General features: G+C 39.8%; 1 protein-coding gene across 13 annotated transcripts in view; it reads left to right on the top strand.

Moving 5' to 3' along the window:
• The window catches only part of DGKI (diacylglycerol kinase iota), a 377,107-nt gene that overhangs the window by 161,224 nt on the left and 195,271 nt on the right, over nucleotides 1-20,612 (top strand). For all 13 annotated transcript variants that reach the window (XR_013992604.1, XR_013992605.1, XM_081038705.1 and 10 more), the window contains exons 7-8: nucleotides 9,416-9,487; nucleotides 13,754-13,870. Coding sequence is in view for 11 of the 13 variants with exons in the window: in XM_081038705.1 (XP_080894831.1) it covers nucleotides 9,416-9,487; nucleotides 13,754-13,870 (189 nt within the window). In the remaining 2 variants the exon portion in view is untranslated. The remainder of the gene's footprint in view (nucleotides 1-9,415; nucleotides 9,488-13,753; nucleotides 13,871-20,612) is intronic.

The raw sequence follows: 20,612 nt of genomic DNA, 5'->3' as shown, positions 1-20,612 counted from the left end.
GAGATTTCTATCCCCTGCCCCCGACACACAATCCTATACACATTATTCCATAATGCACCCATTGGGATGGGGTGAAAAATAATCACTTCACTTAGCAAAACTTTTTTTCCAACTGGTGGTTTGCAAAACTTTTTAGGCTGTTAGAGAGTGTTTATGGTTAAGGAGTGTTTGTGGTTTCAGTTTTTACTTTTTAAATTAGCTATAAAGTAAATATTTGGACTGATTTTCTCTTGAGCCTTGCTGAATGTGTGTGGCATTTAATAGGTATCAGATGAGAAAGCTTATGATTCAGTTGCCCAGTTGCTTTAACATTTGCTTACTATCCTAGGCTGCCAAGTTTATGACCATTACATGTTTTACATTGTTTTCATTCATATATTAAGAATCAGGGTCCAGGCAGAAAAGCGATGGCACACTCACACTCAAACTATGTAATGTGATGAGTCTTTGCTAAAGAGACTATTGTAAATATGTGAGCAGAGTGTAGAGACACCCCAAAAGATCGTAAAGAACTCCAAGGCTAGTAACAGCGGGGAGCCATGGTCAAGTCTGAAGAGGCAACGGGATGGAGAGAAGCCTTTCACAGGGGCTGTAACCTTTAGTCATGAGATTTAGCCAGCCCAAGGTGACCTACCAGCTGGGGAATAAATATCCCAACTTCACCCACCTTCACTCTCCAGTGGCCAAACCCAGTAGAAACCAGAGAATGAGGCACTCCATGAAAGTCAACTTTTTACAATGGGACATGGGGTAGAGAAAGATGGAGAGGCAGTGGCTTTGATGGAGCACACATGGTTTAAAGCAAAGCTGTATTCAGTCAGTGGTTAAAGGTAGCATGCCTCCTCACTCTGCAAACATACCGCTTAGGGATCTTCCCCACATCTACACAGTGCATTCACTCAATCCAAATTTTGTCAACACTGAGTGGTTCTTAGTCCTTCAAAAATCAATAGGCAAAGGAAAAACATAGGTGTGATTATAGCTAGTTTGACCTTTTAGTTTTGAAGGAACCAAGCATTCAAACCCAGCACTATTGTAATTATGGAAATATGCTTGTAAACCACAATGTGAAACCTTATCTTTTATTTCTTCATGCAGAAACATATATAAAAAATCATTATAAAAATAAATGAGCCAGCTTATTGAAACTCAAAAATCTAGAATTTCCAACATCACATCTTCAAAGTACTTTTTAATGTAACAACACATAGTTAAACTCTGGTCTACATATTGGATACCTTCCAGTTTCCTAACCAAACATACTACATCATGATGGATTATTTGTCCATAAATCATACCTACTTTCATATGTAATTAGTTTAAGTAAATTAAATAGCATGTAGCGTTAATTAAATGGGAAAATGTCAAAACTGCTCTTTATTGTCATGACTATTATTGAAAAGTAATTTAAAATGAACTTGTAGTGCAGTATTTAAAATATACACATCTCAAGGAAGTACACTTAATAGCATTTTTTTTGTAATACAAAGATGAGAAAATGTTAAGAAAACATTCCAGGGGGTGCGGTTGAGATACTCTATGAATAGTGTAAAGGATTACAGAGTCTAAAAATAATGAAAAATACTGACCTGGGGCTTTTAAGGGTGTTTCCTTATCCATTTAAAGCACTATACTCTACTGACCTGAGTGGGTAATACAGCAAGGACGAGGAAATTAAGCCTCTCCATGAAGCCCCTGCCAACGTAGCTGCTGGAAGCCTGATTTTTCTTTCTGTCCTTGGCGGAGTATCAAGAAAGGGGACAAGGGCAACCACTATTTTACTCTCTGCTTCTATGAGTTTGACTATTTTAGATTCCTCATAGTAGTGGCATCATGTAATATTTGTCCTTCTGTGTCTGGGTTATTTCACTTCGCATAAGGTCATCCAGATTCATCTGAGAAAGAGAAAATGGGGAGGTATTAGTCAAAGGGTACAAAGTTTCAGTTATGCAAGATGAATGAGTCCTAGAGATTTACTGTATAACATAATGCCTGTGTTGTAGTGTGTATCTAAAATTTTGCTAAGAGGGTAGATATTATGTTAAGTGTTCTTATCACAAAAAACTAATAAAGAGAGTTGGAGGAAAATATTGGATGTGATAGATATGTTTATGGCATAGGTTGATGATGGTGATTTCACAGGTATATACTTACCTCCAAGGTCATCCAGTTGTATATATTAACATGTGCAACTTTTTGTGTGTCAATCATACAGAACGGTGGTTACCAGAGGGGAAAGGAGGTGGGGGAGGATGAAGAGGGTAAAGGGGGTCGAATACCTGTTGACAAATGGAGACCAGACTCTGGGTGGTGAGCATGTAATGCAATGTACAGATGTTGTATGATAGAATTGTATGCCTGAGACATATAATGTTATTAACCAGTGTTGCCCTAGTAAATTTAATTAAAAGGGACAAGGGGCTGAGGGCTCTTTGCTACTGTTCACAGGTGGTTAAGTCACTCACTTCTCACCTATAGAGCTGCTTGTCACTGCCATTGCTCCCCTGGTCTTTGGCATGGTCAGTGTCCTGGGAGTTACAGCTAACGTGATTTCTGCTCACTCTGGTCCCCATTGCTCTCTCTTCAGAAGCACCTTCACTGGCGTACAACATACTGTTCACTAGTGAAGGCACTAGGATTGTGGAGAGGGAGGAGTTGAATGCAGTTCAGCCACACCAGAGGCCCCAGCTAATCCCACAGGGAGCTGGACTCTCCCTGCAGAGCTGCCCTGCCTTGGTCAGTCATTGGATGTGGGCTGTCGTTGGCCGAGGTAACTCTTGCTTAGGCTTCGGGCAATTGCTAAAGATGGAAAAGTGCCTCTTTTGAGAGCCATCAGCCTCCAGCACTCCTATCAACTGGGAGAATGGGATGAGTGTCTCTGGCCTGAAGCAGAGTTACCCGAATAGAACAACACAGCATCCAGTATAGCTCATCCCAGCCCCTTGTGCTTCTCAGCATGACTCGTTTCATATAATCCATTTTTAGTACAGTTCCTCCAGGATTCTGGTTGGTCTTATTTCCTGGGAAAACACCTAAGAGGGAGATTAGTGGGATAAACCACAGCCCTCTCTGTGGCAGCGGGTCTTAAATCTGCCACTGATCATCTCAGCCTCAGGTAATACTTCTGGTCTAGGTGACTGTGTTACTCTGTTTGGGCTGCTGTTACAGAATACCATAGACTGGGTGGCTAAAAACAGCAGATGTTTATTTCTCACAGTCTGGAGGCTGGGAGTCCAAGATCAAGCTGCTGGCAGAACTGGTTTCTAGTGAGACCCTGCTTCTTCACAGAGAGCCTTCTCTCTGTGTCCTCATGTGGCAGAAGGGGCAAGGGAGCTCTCAGAGGTTCTTTTATAAGGACTCAAATCCCATCATGGTCCACCCTCATGACTTAATCAGCCCCCCCAAGACCCCACCTCCTCATAACATCACACTAGGGATTAAGTTTCAACATCTGAATGATGAGGGGACACGAATCCTCGGTCTCTAGCAGTGCCTTCCCTACTGGCATGACAAAGACCCTTACCCCTGAGCAGTCTGATCCTCTGTCTTGGCTGCTGTACTTGTCCATTTATCACCAACATTTTTCAAAGAATCAGAAAGGGAGGCCCCGTGGATGATCTGGGTGCCAGATAATTCTTGCTGCCGCCATTGTCAAATAACAGCTATGCTTCCTCCTGATCAGGAGCAAGATGGTGACATGCCAAGATGGTGACTCAACACAAAGATCCCAAAGTCACTGGGGGCAGTCGTAGTTTAAGGTGTAAGGGCCTCCCATTAGGTCCCACGGGGGAGATATTACCTATTTGGGATTCAGACCCTCAGAGCCCAGAGTTGTGGAGACAAGAAGCACAAATGCCCCCAAGTGGGCCAACGAAAGTGATAGTAGCCAGGGCCCCTCCTACCCTCACCCGTTGGTTGCTACATTCATGTATTTTATTTTATTATGGAAACATAGCACCATTAAACAATCATGGACTTAGTGAATATGGTGTGTGGTGCTCATAGGGTATCCTCTCAAAGCTGAAGTCTATGTTACACTTTCAAAAGACCGTTCCATCTCCCTGTCAGCCTGCAGCATCTGGACAGTGCTGGATGAGAGGACCAGTGTGTCTCATGGCCGTCTGCTCACTTCTGTTCCTCCATTGCTGTCACATGGTTTCTTTGGTCTGACGAAATGTTGTGCACGATCCTATGTTGGTGGGTCCCTCTGTAAGCCCCCAGATGGTGCTGCCAAGACCTAGCAAAAGGGAAAGGTAAACCCATACCCAGAATATGTGTCGATTTTAGTCGGCAAGAGTTGTTGCCCTTCCAGAGAAGGAAGGGTTCAGTGTAATCCAGTTGCCATCCAATAGCTGGTTGTTTCCTTTGAGGGAGGGTGCCATATTGGGTGCTAAGCTTTGGTGTCTTTTGCTGGAGGGTTAGACATTCAGCAGTGGTTGTGGCTAGCTCCGCTTTGGTGAGCAGAAGCCCATGCTATTGGACCCAAACAAAGCATTCGTCATTGCAATCATGGCTACTGCATTTATGACCCATGGATGTATTCTAGGATAAAGATTTGAACCCGACAGTGAAAGTTCTGAATGCAGTTTTTGCAAATTGAATATAACGCTAAGTACCTGTATAAAGTATTTTTGTCCTAGAATCAGGATGGTCATAACCACACGTAATATAAACATCGCAGTTAAAAACAGTTAACATGTAAATTAAAATGTAAATTAGTAGCCATTGTTATAGACTTAATTTCAATTATACCTTAATTCCAACGTCCTGGGTTCAGTTGTCTACTTCCATGAAATTGTCTGCCTCTGAAATAAAAAAAAGTCTGGGAATCATGTCATAGGCTCTTCATATAGTCGGACAAGTTTGTGGTAGCGATTTTAACTTATACTGAGAATCCTGTGCCCCAGGTTTTGCTCCCACTACCACGGAGACTCTATTTATGATCTGTAGTTTGTAGCATGGGTCTTCAGATAAATTAATGGAAAAAACCAAAATTATCTGAGGATAATAAGACTGACTGGCTCTGATTAATATAGTGCAATTACCAACAACATTAGAATGGAAGAACGCAGAACGCTGTCTTGAGAAATAATGAAATGTCAATCTGTGTGTGTAAGTCAGCCATTACCCTGGAGTGAGAGCATTTTATGGACAATAGGGGCACTGATAAATTCTCAGAGCCTTTAATTAATGCTGTCAAGAATATTATAATTAAACCCAATAGACAAGAATTTAGATTTTGCAAATATAATTCCAATAAAGTAACTATAGAGTCACATAATTTGCAGCACTGTCAGAGGTGATAAAGACATTGCTTATTAAAATTCCATTTATAAACACACTGTTTATTATAATTCAGTTTAGATGACCACATATGTTTACATTTTGAAAATCTTGAATGTTTATAAAAAAATTAGCTTAAGACCAATAAAATCAGTATAAGAAACTTAGGAAGTTCAGGTAAATTAGATTTTTCTCTGAGTAAATAAACCCTAATCTTGCATAAACTAGGATGTTAATGCTACCGTGTTTTCCCGAAAATAAGACTGGGTCTTATACTAATTTTTGCTCCAAAAGACGCACTAGGGCATATTTTCAGGGGATGTCTTGTTTTTTCATGTACAACAATCTACATTTATTCAAATACAGTCATGTCATCTTCTTCTGGAACATGGTCATCATGTACTAAATGTGTCCGTCTGGCTGACGATCTTAACTGGGGCTTATTTCTGGGGAAACACAATACCATATTTATATTGTGATAAAACCAAGGAAAAGGCATATTATAAAACTAGCCTAATATCCAGAGATTCACATTGCTAGGCAAGAGTACGCACACATATCAGTGGAAACCTGGGTTGAATAGTTTGTTGAGGGGGAAAAGTCAACAATCTGTATGTACCAGGAGAGGGATTGGTTCATGGTGGTTTTCCTATTTAAAAATTGAAGGTTGCACCCTTACCTAATTCTGGATAGGACAGAAATAGTCCATACATCTGTAGATAGTTGGTTAAAATGGGTGCCATTTGTGATACGTTAGAAGTAAGTTTTCAATTAGGCTGGTGTGGGTCTGCGCCTGGGTCACTCCAAGGTCTGGTCGTGTTTCAGCTTCAGCTGTGAGATGCTCAAATGTCATGGTTTGTCAGCTTCAGATGGTGGAAGGCAGTTGCACTGAAACAGCGAAACCAGTTTGAGATCTTTTAGCCAATCTCTGCTTGGAAAAATGTCCTTTTGCATTAGTGATTATCAAATCATTGTGGTGTTCATATCCCACTGGCTAAGTTTTCAAGAGTAGTCTAACAGTTTTATTTTAAAACTTCAATTCTGATTTGCTAAAAAAATGAACTTTGCACCCAAACTTATAGTGAACATGTTAGATATTAAAGATGAAATGTGTAAAAGAGTATATATATTTTTCAAAAATGATAGAGAATATTTGAGCAGAAATGTTTAAATTCTCTGTTTTAAGATAAATATTTATTTATTTATTTATTTATTTAATTTATTGGGGTGACATTGGTTAGTAAAATTACATAGGTTTCAAGTGTACAATTCTGTAATACGTCATCTGTATATTGCACTGTGTTCACCACCCAGAATCAGTTCTTCCATCACCATATATTTGACTCCCCTTTCCCTTTGGGGTTTTGTGATCCCTTTTGTGATACTTTGGGAGCCTTGAACATGTGAGCAGATAAGGAGAGGTTTATTTCGTTATTGTTTAAAGTTTTGGAGTCAAGAGCAATATTAATTCTTCTATAAGATAATATCCAAACTGAGAATCAGGCTATGGTCAGGAGATTCCCTCACCCAAACCTCAGTTAAATATTTAAACAATAAAACAATTTCGGTTTGTTTCCAATAAAGCCCCTTTTTTATTCTGGTGTCAGCTGTAAAACTGAGTGTCGTTTGATGTATGCCCTGGATTGCAGAAGAAAAAGAGGCTACAAAGCTTTAGCTGCTAAGAATAAAATGTTTAAAGTTTTTAAAATTCCATTTTGTTTAAAAAACTCAACCAAAAAAAAAAAAAAGAAAGAAAGAAAGAAAGAAAATGACCTTATCCCTCGAGGTTCTTGTATTTATAATTCTGAAGTCAGTTAGATCCAAAGCATTTGACCTCATATCCCTATTTTCCTCTTTGATAGTGATGAGCATAACAGCTCTTAAAAATCAGAGTCAGTTGAAATTCAGTCAGGACATCTGTCAATAGCATAATATCAGACATGGGCCAGCATTTAAAAATGGGTAATTAGGAATCTGGCTCTTTTTGCTGTGTTGAGATCCCAGCCAAAATCTTCTCATTGCAGGTGGTGTGTGGGAACTTGGTCCATGAGGGCTCCGACGTGGTTCTATTTATGGCTCTGTGTTAGGCAATAACCCTGAAGCTATGGCCTCTGGGACTCTGCCAGACCAGAATCCAAACAAAGCACAGAGCCGATTACTATCAGGCTCCTTTCCAAGGGACCCACCACAATTCTGCATAAGCACAGGTCCTAGCGCCCTAGCTATGGCTGGCCTGGTTGTTTGTTTTCAGTATCAGCCTGGCTGTCAAGACTCCAGGGGATTGCATCTGTTTCTCCTTGAAGCCAGAAGACCAGCGTTCAGGAGAGGGGCGGGCTAATGCACTCACTCTGTACCATCCCGCACGGTATTTCTAGTCACATACTCCACAATGGAGGACTGTGTCCGCGAGGTGGGGCTGGGTGAGGCTCTTCTTGACAGATCTTAGCAATAAGAGTACTCTTTCACTTATATATACTGTGTTCTAAAGAACTTTGAAAATACATTGCCTTATTTGATACTTCTGACTACTTTGTGGTATAGGAGAGTTTTGTGTTCTTATTATCATTTCCAGGGGAAGGGAAATACTCAGAAGTGTTAAGGGATTTTTCTGAAAACACCCACCCAAAAGGAAGGTCCAAGTACTGTTCTCAGCTTTGCCATTCCTCCACCAGCTCCTGTTTGATATAAATTGATGAAAAGGTGGCTGGAAAATAGCACTTAAGACCTGTTTAGCAATACATGAGATAGGACAATTTTCAATAGACCTGTAGTGGGGGCTACTGCTGCTGTTATGCCGTCAGTCCCACTGTGTTGATTTCCAGCCATGCAGCATGTCAATATTGCAGATTCAAAAATGAAAACGAAAATCCCAGCATGCTGGCAGTGTCTAAAGGGCTTGGAGGAGGGTGTGAGGAGGAGGCATATTTTCAGGTGGTTTGGGTGAGCTGTTTCAAGTCTGCAGAGCATGGAGTTGGTAATCGGATCACAATATGGTAGCAGTGACTCTTCAAGACAGCAGAAGGCATGCATGCCAGGCTGATGATGTTTAAAGTGCTCTGCTAAGTTGTGGGTCTTCTCTCAAGAAGCTGTAATTCCACTGGAGAGCTCCTACATGTACACGGAAAATAACCAACAATGTAGGGCAGCTATTCCTTCATGCCAAATGGATTTAATAGTGGTGAGGCCTATCATTTAGAATGGGACTTCTTTTCATGTACATTGATTTTTTTTCAACTTACAATCATCTGTATCCATTAAGCAAGACGTCTTTAGCCTTAAGAGCTTTTCTGCCCATCACATTTTCTTTTGATCACTTTACAAAAACCCTGTGGTTTTTTTTTGTTTTTTTTTAGAAAAAAAATGTTGTCATTGCTCTGCATTAGTTTGTTTGGGTTTAGATTTTACAGGCAGAAAGAGTGGATGAGCTTTGGGAAGGCTAAAAAAAGTTCTTGGAGCATTACCGCATCCCTCTCTCGGGTAGTTACTTAGGGACAGCAGCCGCCAAAAAGCCCCTCTTCTGTGCTTGATGGGAAAGTAATTCTGTTTGTTCGTTTAAGAGGATTGTGTTTGCTATTCCATTAATCTCGTTGCTGCTTACTGGTGGAGAATAAAATTGAGTCCCGACATCCCAAGGGGGACGATGAAAGAGTTTGAGTTTCTTGCTGCTCTCTTGGGCTTCTCCCAGACCTCGTCTTCTAGGCCTTAACCCTCTGACGTGTAATTTACCTCTCCGTGGGTTCTCACATATTAAAGTTGTCTAGAACCTCTGAGTTGGATGCCCATTGTTATAAAGAACCATGCAAACCAATAATGGCTTTTCTTTTGCTTCTAATAACAACATGTCAGAACCACGTTTATTTGGGGGAAAACAACCCAGATGTTTCTGTGGCTGACTTTGAGTAGTTAGTGGTACAGCAGACCCTCGTGCCTCCTTTGTCACACTCCAGATGATTCAGACGTAGGACACTTGTGTGGCAGAAGGTGGCGAACGTAAATGCTACCTGTGTTACCCACACAGTTACCCTGTGTGGTGCGGACAGTTCTGGCTCTATTCACTTCATTGGCCTTCAGGACAAAGCATGCTGTGAATGAAGTGTTTTTAAATTCTCTTTCTCTTGTCCTAACATTCCAGGGCTTCCAGCAGAAATTCTCCTTCCATAGTAAAGAGATTGTGGCTATCAGCTGTTCCTGGTGCAAGCAGGCGGTAAGTTTGGGGATGAAATGAAACAAACTGGGCACATCTTCTATCAGAATAGAGTTATGTCATTGCTTGAGTTCCTCTCTGTAAGTGGAAGATTATCCTGGTACATGTATTGTTGACTTACATAGGAATGTTGGAGGAAGAAAGAAAGATGACCACTGTAGAATTATAACATCTGTGAGCGGGGAGAAACTATAGAGATAAATTAACTCCTTCACTTATACACATTGAAGCCTGGGATCTGAGAGCAGAAAATTCTCCCTAGGTTCTAACCCTGGGTCTGGCATCGAGGACTTCTTACTCCTAGACCGTACTTTGTATTCTTGTTTTTTTGCAACTATGCTAGATTGTGGAGAACTCCTTGTAGGCTAGGAAGTTGCAACATTAGATCATTCTTCTCACAGGTGTCCAGGCATCTTGGTTCTTTCATTTTTGAATGTGGGTACTTTTCTTAGGGGACGATGTTAAGACAAGAGTGGTCTTATATCCTTTGAATTTGGATCTTGTTATAGTTGTCTGTATGCTCATTGAAATGTAACCTTTCCTTACATTTGAACGTATAGGTTCATTATTATCCAATAGTAATTTCCCTATTTCCTTTCTTTTACCTATCCTTTATTTTTATTTTTTATTTTTTAACTCCCCTGTCCCAACATGGTTCATTTTCTTACTTGTTTGCCTATGTACCTGTTCTTTCTTTAACCAGACAATGCCTACTCTAACTCATGGGTTGGCAAACTATGGCCCATAGGTCAACTCTGACTGCTGCCTGTTTTTGTAAATAAAGTTTTATTGGAACACAGCCACACTCATCCATTTTTGTATTGTCTGTAGCTACTGTAAGACTACAATGACAGAGTTGAATAGTTACAACAGAGACAGTATGGTCCTGTAAGACTGAAATATTTACTATCTGGGCTTTTATAGGAAAAGTTTGTGGAGTCCTGCTCTCATTTCTCAATTCACCTACTCTTTGAATGACTGTATATTTGGGATATATAGTCCCTTCATTGCATAGCCAACCTGAAAAGAAAGAAACTAGTTTCAGCTAGGTTAAGGGTTTGAAGGAAAACTTCAGCCCTGTGCACACATCAGATTTAATTATGGGGCAGGAGCAGATGCATTTAGTTGAAACACATGAAATTGACATTTTTGTGGGTCAAGACTTTTTGAATTTTGGCAATTCCATAAGGCTCAACCTAATCATCTCACTAGCATAATTTCCCTAAGCCCCCACAGGTCAGGAGAATGCACTGTCACTAGGTAGGGATGTGTTGGTTGGGAAAGCTCAGTGCTTACTGTGTCACCATCCTGCCACATTTTTTATTCTTGGCATGTCCATCTCCTTTGAGTTAATTGTTACACAGATAATCTCTGTGCTTCTGCTCAAAGGCATATTCACAAATATAAGGTCCTCGAATGAAACTATACCATCAAGGCAATATCCACCTGGAGACGAAGAAGCAGATTCAGGATCCAGGTGTCCCAAGAATGTCTACGATGCTGGTTTTCCTGACATGGGGAGACCCCACCTATGGAACAGCATTGGTGGCTGTGGACTCAGATAGTCAGCCTCTGTTCCTGCCCCATAGCTACCAGGCTGTGGTGAGATGGTTTATCTGGGGTCGATTAATTGGGATCTCAATCCCACTTTCCAGTGAACGCAAGTGCTCTCTTTACATGAATCTGTAGTCCAATTGAATCACTACAATGACAGCTTTCACTCAACCCTTGTAATAGAGCTTTGGTTAGTTCCAAATGTCTTTGTTTCCCAGGGTCCCATGCATAGAATGTGATTTTGCAAGGTCTAAACATAGAAAACATTTTAAGACGCATTATAGTGGTGATATATTTTTAACATTACAGGTAATCCTTTCTAGGATACATAATGTCAAACAAACAAACAAGTGCCTTCTATGGGCACTTTTTTTCAGCGGGAAAAAAGAGAATCGACTGGTTTTGGGAGCCGGGTTTCCTGGGCTCAGGTCCTGACTCACTACTTAAAAGTTGTGTTTGGACATACCTCTTAGTCTCTCTATGTTGAAGATTTCTCAGGTATAAACTGAGAGAGCTGAATTGGGAGGTCTCTGAGATCCTTCCCATTTTAGAAAAGCAGAGGCCATGCATTTGGGGCGTTTATTTGAACTGCTGAGAGAAAATCACTTTTTAAAAAAATTTAGTTCGAACGAATTTTAAATTCACAGAAAAGTTGCAAAAGTAGGACAGAGCATTAAATGTATACCCTTCCACTCTACTTCCCCTAGCTTCCGCTAATGTGGCAGCTTACATAACCAGAGAACAGTGAGTAAAACCAGGAAATTAATATCGGTACATTACTATTTAACTAAGCTGCAGAGTTTTAAAACATTCATCAGTTTTCCTTTATGCTCCTTTTCTGTTCCAGGATCTAGTCAAATATCCCACAATACATTGGATTGCGTCTCTTTGGTGGCCTCCAATTTTTGACATTTCCTCATTCTTTCCTTGTCGTTCAGGGCCTTGTAATGAGTACTGACCAGTTGTTTGGTTGACTGTTTCCCACATTGAGTTTGCCTGATGTTTTCTTGTGATTAGATTGAAAAGACTCATTTTAGGCAAGAGACTCTAGACGCGAGGTAGTATCCTTATTACATACTTATGGGGGGAACCTAATGTTGATGTCTTATAGCTGGTGATAGTAGGCCTCGATCACTTGATTAAGTGGTACTTGTCTCTTCATCATGAAGTTACTAGGTTTCCCTTTCCAACTGAGACGTATTTGCCGGAGACGTTTTGAGATTATGCTGACATCGTATTTGTCCTCAAACATTTGCCTGCTGATTTTAACATTCATTAATGGATCTTTTTTTTTTTAAAGATTTATTTAAAAATATATTAAATTTTTTTTTTAATTAATAAACTTTATTTTTCAGAACAGTTTTGGGTTCACAATAAAACTCAGTAGAAAGTAGAGAGATTACCCATACATTCCCTGTTCTTACACCATCACACGTTCCCCCCACTGTGACCGTCCCACGAGAAAATCCCTTTGTAAAGAAGGGATTCAAATAACGTTTCTCTGGTGTATCAAATTGTTTGCAGATCACAAATAACTGGTGGCTGGGGGGAATTATTAATTACTTAATGAAATTGTATTTCTTAATTAACTGATTGAGTAATTAGCCACTGGATTATATCAGATCTTGAAGATATGCAAACAGGAAGGCACAACCAATGTGATATAATTGGAGTACCCATCCCTGCCAGTTTTCCTGAGACAGTCCTAATTTATATCTTTTGTTCCATCGTAATTATTAAAAGTATTCCCTTTCGCTCTTAAAATTCTTCCAGTTAAGATGATAAATTATGTGGTCATATTAAATACAAGCCAAGTAAAAAGTGATGTTAAATTTTTAAAAAATCACTATGATTAAAACTGTAAGGCTGGTAATTATTGTGTAATGTGGATTTTTACGTGTATTAGAAAACAAATGTTCCCACATATCATTATCACTTTACAGCCTCACAGAAGATGATTGAAAATGTGACTGACCTAAGGTCACTCAGTCCCCTGCAGTATAGAGTTACGCCCTTAATACGGAGCTATTGTTATGACCATTAGTCTACATTTACTTCCTTTCTTTCAAAAATGAAAAGCACTTTCGACTTGCCAAGTGTAATAGGACCATTGTATTTTTTAGCAGCCTTCAACAAACCCAGCCAAAGCAACCTCTTAGTTCTTTGTTACCTCGTGGACTTACAACTCTCTAGAAGAGACATCCTGCTTCTTTCCTGGGTCCCTTAAACTGGGAGACTACCTGGGAAGGATTTACTTCTCTGGGTAGAAAAAGGGGAGGTGGATGGTATGCACTGCCTTTCTGCTCAGTTTCATTTCCTTCTAAACATTATCCCAAATCAACCAACTCTGTGATAAACGCAAGTCAAGTGAAACAAAGTTATGTGCAAAGTTAGAATTAATAGGACCCTCTAGGACTCTAGGTAAATATCCTATTAAAAGGTTATAAAGTTTTAGCTGGCCTTATCCTAGAACATTGGTTTCTTGTCATCAGTTCCTAAAGTGGAATGAATTGGAAATCTGCTCTCTAAGCTCCTGGGACTGGTTGGGCAGTGATGAGAGCGTATGTCCTGTGTGTGTGTGTGTGTTTGTGTGTGTATGTGTGTGTGTGTGGTGTGTGTGTATGCATGAGTGTGTGCACGTGTAACTTATCCCTTCTCGCCGCAGCACCGCCCTTTGCACAGAATTGTTCATTGGCCTGTTTTTCTCTTCAGTTTCACAATAAGGTGACCTGCTTCATGCTTCATCACATTGAAGAACCGTGCTCCCTGGGGGCTCATGCTGCTGTTATTGTCCCACCCACCTGGATCATTAAGGTGAAGAAACCTCAGGTAACTGCTGGGACCCTGGTGCTGCCGGGCAGGTGCCAAGAACAAGTAACTGCTGCTTCTCGCTTTTCTCCCCCTGACTAGTCTTTGGGTTCCTACAGTCTCTGCTCACTCATCCCCGTGGTCCCATGCTTACCTTCCCCAGTTCATCCCGTTAGCCCATCACTTGACTGCGTTGGGCTCTCTCATGGAACCAGCGTCCTCTTCTAAAGAAATGAAAGTTTCACAGCAGGATTGTTTCCTCCCCATTCATGGGCTTTGGTGCTCTCCTGAGTTTCTTAAGTACTAGTGCTGGGTACAGCTGATTCTTGTCCACCTCTCTTCAATTCCAGCCTGGGCACCCCCAGGGAGTGAACATGAAGGCAAGCTGTGTGGCTTCCTTGTTGGGTTGAAATTATCACGACTTCTAACCTGAACAGCACACTATGGGTCACGACCTTCCTAACTACACAAGGCCTGCTTAGGGAGTAACGTTCTTTTCTTAAGGCAAAATAGAATGCATCCTCGTAACACCTAATCTCGTTCTGTATTTAATTCTCATAGTATGTTCTGTTCTAGAGGGTCTCTGCTACCATATTCTGGGAAACCTTGGTGGTTTCTCAACAAGGTCATAATCTTCGCTAGAAACATGTCTGCCTTGTACTGTACATCTTAGACAGTTAGCTCCATGTTCTGTAATGGCAGACTTTTAATGCTACAGTGAGAGGACGGTTCCTCCCCTAGGAGGGTATCCAAGGACGTCTTATTGAATGTAATATCTTTAAAAGATATGGCAGCCCTCCTTCATGTGGTCTCCAAAATCACCATGCAGTTTACTCGCCTTGATTCACTTTTATTTAAAAACTGTTGGATTGAGAACACTGTTTTGCTTTGTGTGTTTATATAAAGTTTAGCCTCTGTTGATGAGTAACATTTGGGACTAATCTTTCCAAGTTAAAATCCATGGAAGCTCTTGGGAAATCTTTTCCAAAGGCAAGTACAGTATCTACACATTAAAAAATGGGGAGTCTCATCCTTTCGTTTTATATTTTAGAGCCAAAAGCCAAGAGATGTTAAATGAGTTGGCTAAGGCAAGGAGACATAGCAACTTTAGGACAACGTCTGAAATTCAAGTGTACTGATATCCAATGTATTGTTATTTTAAAATCTCTTTAACATTTTTACTTCTTTGTGTGCTTTCCCCCTAAAATTCAATAATCTTTCCATGAGTTTTATATTAAATGTTCAGTTAAATCAACACGTTTTTAATGAAAACCTCAGTGGTATCAGGAAGGCTACTGGACATTGTGATGTCATACATGATCCTTGCTCTGAATACCATGTAGTTATCTTAAGAAAAAATCACGGAGAGCTTCATGAAGGAGGTAGCTTTTATTCTGCCTCTTCAAGATGGGTGGGATTTTGATCAATGAAGAAGAGAGGAGATAGCAGACAGGAGAATGGCACAAGCAAGGGTACTGGGTCCAAAGTTATATTCATGGAACTGTGAGACTAGGTTGGCTACCGTGGAAAGTTTATGTAGGGTTGTGTGAGAGAAGAATGGGGTTGCTCAGGCCTGACTAGGGAGTTTTTCATACATGTGAACTATATCTTCTTAAGTAAAGGAGTGATAGAGTAAAATTGTTTATTTTAGAAGGAAACAACTAGCAAGAATGTGTAGGATGACCTCATGGTGTGGGATTTTAGAAGACTCGAGATAGACCAGTGAGGGAAATCAGAACATGATACCACTTTGCAGGGGAGTTGTAAGTTTAACTGTTCTAAACTTGAAAAATCTTTTCATTATGGAAATTGTTAAGCAACTGAAGAGAGAGAGATTATAATGACTTCTTCTATAACCATAACCTTTTCTGTCACTGTTATTTCATTTATCCCGTGCCACACTATAATTTCTTTTTCTTTTCTTTTTCAAGATTTTTATTGGGGAAGGGGGACAGGACTTTATTGGGGAACAGTGTGTACTTCCAGGCCTTTTTTTCCAAGTCAAGTTGTTTTTTTTTTGTTTGTTTGTTTTTTTTTTTTTTAAGTTGTTATTCTTTCAGTCTTAGTTGTGGAGGGCGCAGCTCAGCTCCAGGTCCAGTTGCCGTTGCTAGTTGCAGGGGGAACAGCCCACCATCCCTTGTGGGAGTGGAACCAGCAACCTTGTGGTTGAGAGGACGCGCTCCAACCAACTGAGCCATCCGGGAGCTCAGTGGCAGCTCAGCTCAAGGTGCCGTGTTCAATCTTAGTTGCAGGGGGCGGAGCCCACCATCCCTTGTGGGAGTCGAGGAGTTGAACCGGCAACCTTGTGGTTGAGAGCCCACCGGCCCATGTGGGAGTCGAACTGGCAGCCTTCGGAGTTAGGAGCATGGAGCTCCAACTGCCTGAGCCACCGGGCCGGCCACTATAATTTCATTTTCTTAATTATTATTTTTTTTTTTTTTGAAATTGACATGCAGTTGGAAGAAGTAATACAGAGAGATGCCATGTACTCTTTCCAAATTTTTCCCTTGTGGAAATACCCTGCAGTATTATAGTATAATGTGTCAAAACCGGATGTTGGCAGTGATTCAGTCAAGATACAGAGCAATAGTCTGTCACACAAGTACCCCTCATGCTACCTTTTCATAGCTACAACCATTTTTCTCCTGGTCCCACTCCATCTCCTCTGTCTTCCTGGAAGTGAAAGACTCCTGTGTTTTTTTCATTTGCCCATTTCATATTGTAAAGCAAATCTTAAGCACATCATTTAATCTGTAAACACATCATTTTGCTTCTCTAGAAGATAACATTTTAGAAAGATAACCACGTACCATTGCCTCACCCATTATAATTAGTTTTAAAAAATATTTTCTGATTGTATCAAATATACTGGGGATGCCAAAGAAATGTACACACATGAATTATATTCATCTTTTGTTGTCGGTATTTATTATTACAATTTTAATACAGTTTTTTTTCCTTTCTTAAAATGGGTATACATTTTTTTTTTGGCACACTCTGTATTTTTTTAAAGTATTTTTTTCAAATTAGGATCCAAAGTCTGTAGTTGCCTTTTTGTTGACATAGGTCTTAGGTCTCTTTGAATCCACAACAGCCCCTTCTCTTATTTCTCATGCCATTTATTTATTGAATAAATTGGGTCACTTTACCTATAGAGTTTCTCACATTCTTTATTTTGGCTGATTATATGTTTATTTTGTTTTAAAATGATTTCCTTTACTGCTCATGTTTCTTGTAAAATAATATTTAGATATATAGACTCAGAATCAGGTTTAATTTTTTTTGGCAAAAGGACAGTGTGGGTGATGGTGTTTATTTCTATGGTGTTGCTTTCCAAGGGACATTTTATCAGATTGTTTACTTTTAATGTTAAGATTGATCATGAGTCCAGGAGTTTTCTTCCCAATCCACGGATCATAAAGTTGTCCATCAGCCTTTCACCTATTGTTTTTTGCCCTAAAGATTATTACCTAAATCTGTTATTTTATTGGGGATTGCCAAAGGGTTATTTTCCAATTTTTCCTCTTCATTTTCTAGCTATGATATTTCTATAAAGAGACATTTTCCTTATTACCAGCAAGTACATGACAAATGCTTGAGCATTTGCCTTTATTTGTAAATTTTCAGAATAATAAGTTGGTACCTTATCAACTTTTATTAGGTGACTAAGAGTGGTGATGGTAGTAGTGGTGGTTGTTTTGAGAGTATCATTATGAATTAGGAACTTACATCATTATGCAATCTATATGATACATGCTATGTTTCAATCATTGGCATCATTTTTGTTATATTCACGTTGTTCCATCTTTGACCAGTTAGAACCCCTTCCACGTGGCTCTTATCTCCATATTTTATGAACTATGAGGTTTTTGATAGCTTCCTTGGTTTCAGGAATAATAGCATGTGCCAGGATCAGCTTGTGCATTTCCTGTCCATGCCTGGAATCAGCCATCTCTCTAAGGAATGTTGGTTACTTTTAATGGGAAATGGTATTTACAGTTCACTATCGTCCAAAATTTTTCATTACGTACCTTTTTATTGTCTTCTATGATTCAGGATATTACAAGAAGAAGAGTAAGGAGAACTCACACTTACATATTGGGAAATATTTTGAATACTTTACATTTAGTATTTCATTTTATCATCACAGTACCCTAGGAGGCATTTATCCTGTTATTCCCTCCTTAAGGCTTAGGAAAGTGAGGAATAGAGAAGCCAACTAAATTACCCAGGTCCACATGGTCATTAAATAGTTTGAAGTAGCATTTGAACCCAGGAATTCTGATTCTGAAAATCAAGCTTTTCCTGGTATGCTCCCTGCCTTACTATAGCAAGCTTTGCTGAATCAGATATCTTTAAAAATTTTAGTGGTCTATCCTCCTTTGGGCTTCAAAAACCATCAAGTAATTTAATCAACTAAATTCTATGTAAAAGCTAATGTACGATGGGCTTGGGGGGAACATAGTAGTGGTTAAGGGCTCTAGCTGATGATCCAGACGCCTGCATTCCTAACCTCCTCCTGCCACTTAATAACTTGTATAATCACAAACAACTTAAACTCTTCTGTTTCACCTTCTCATCTGCAAATGCCTAGTTCATAGGATTTTCTTAAGGACTAATGAGCTGAAAACAAAACAACAGATAAAGTACACAGACTAGCATCTGGCTCATTATAAGCACTCAGAAAATGCTAGTTCTTTAATTTTCCTTCTTGTTGACTTTTAGGAGTGCAGGGTATCAACTGAAGCTGTACATCAACAGACGAAACAGTCATATAGGGGTCAGGACTACAGTTGTTGATCCCTGAACCATCTGTATTACCCTGAAAAAGGACTGAAAGATGATAAGATTTCTAATGGAGAGGGTAGAAAGACAGAATAGGGGCCGGGGTCTGCCACTTACTATGCTCCCAAGTGTACCTGAAATACTGCTGTAACCATTGCCTTTTATACTGTAGTAGGATTGCATGTTTCCCAGCATGACGCCTATCCCATGGGAGAGAGTCAAGTCCTATAATTTATTGAGTATAAGGAGGGAAGAAGCCTGGGTAAATGTCCACACCCAGGTAATGAAAGGAGGGAGAGAATCCTGCAGAACAGGAAGAGGTCTATGATAGCACAGAGTTTCATTATTCAAAATGGAAAGAAAAATAGGCTAATCATCAATGTTAGTATTATTTTTGTTGATGTCTACAGAATTTAGCAAGGATTAAGAAAAGTCCTTGTGTTTGGGACCAGGTCATTGGTGACCATCAGAATCACAGTTTGTGGGGTGTGGGACACAGGTGGAAACAGTAAGATTAGAGAATTCATTAGAGGAGATATTGGGAAATGAGAGAGAGAATTGGGAAGGGAGATGGAGGACAGCAGATAAAATGTTTTTCCAACTTCTAGATTCCATATATATATATATATATATATATATATATATATATATATATATGTGTGTGTATATATATATATATATGTATATGTTTCCATACCTCTACATGTATTTCTATATTCTGTGACTGCTTAAAAATATGATAAAGGAGAAGATAATCTTAATTGTGTTACAGAAATATTTACTTAATTAAGCACATTCAAACATGCTGTTATGTACAGTGGGAAGCCCAAAGATGAATTAAATGTTCATCTGATATCCACAAAGGTTATATCACATACTCTCTAGTGGGGAAAACAGACAACAGCAATTTAAATCACCAGAAAGAGCCTTCTGATACCTGGGAAGGTTTGCCTTTTGGATCTGTGAGAGACCCTCAAAGGATGATGAGAAAAAGGGACCCAACAGGTTGGTTAAATCACCAGCAATGGTCAGTGAGAGGCCTACACACCTAAGGCTGAGAGTGATAAATGCTACCTAAGATGTAGAAACCTGGTGGAAACATGAAGCAGGGTTGAGCAGGTTTAGTCATGGAGATCCATGTAGGCCAAGTGGAAAATTTGTCATTTGTGCTTGGTCTTGAAGGATGTGCAGGGGTTGTCGTTGGGATGAGAGATGAGGAAGGACAATGCAAGTTGATAGAACATACTGAGAACAACAGTAAGATGGATCACCATATAAAGTCAGCTTTATTTGTGATGTTTGTCTCAACAAATGACTCTAGAGAGGAGGAGTAAAGGCATTCTACTTGAGTCTACAATGGTCAGGAAAAGTGGGTTGTAAAGAGGCAGAATTATTGTGCACATATTGACCATCTCTGTTAAAAGACGTCTGGCTCTGAGTGGATAATTACTCTGACCAGCGGTGGAGTTGGGAGCTGTGTGAAACCTTGATGGTTGGGGGAATGAGGGCTTCCTGGCTGATTTGCTGAGTTTCATCCCAAATCATTTGGAGAGACCTCGAAGAAAAATATAATAAAAGGTAGATGACTTCAAGGAATTAAAAGACAACCAAATTTTACTACCCATCTGACACTATACATAGTTTTTACAATATTTTGACTATATTCCCCATATTGTATGTCACATCCTGTGACTATTTTGTAAATACCAATTTGTACTTCTTAATCCTTCATCTTTCTCACGCAACCCCCAAACCCCCTCCCATCTAATAACGACTGGGGGGATCACCACATAAATTATATAAATGTATAACCATTACACTGTACACCTGAAACTAATATAAAATAGTATTGAATGTCAACTATAATTAAGAAAAACCATCATGGGATATAAAGTACAGCCATAGGGAATACGGTCAAGAATGTTTTAATGACTCCATACAGTGTCAGATGGGTAATAGACGTATTGGGACTATCACT

Source organism: Rhinolophus hipposideros (genome assembly GCF_964194185.1).
Source record: "Rhinolophus hipposideros genome assembly, chromosome: 25".
NCBI lineage: Eukaryota > Metazoa > Chordata > Mammalia > Chiroptera > Rhinolophidae > Rhinolophus > Rhinolophus hipposideros.
The sequence above is the reverse complement of the archived record's forward strand: the minus strand, read 5'-3'. Positions and strand labels throughout refer to the sequence as shown.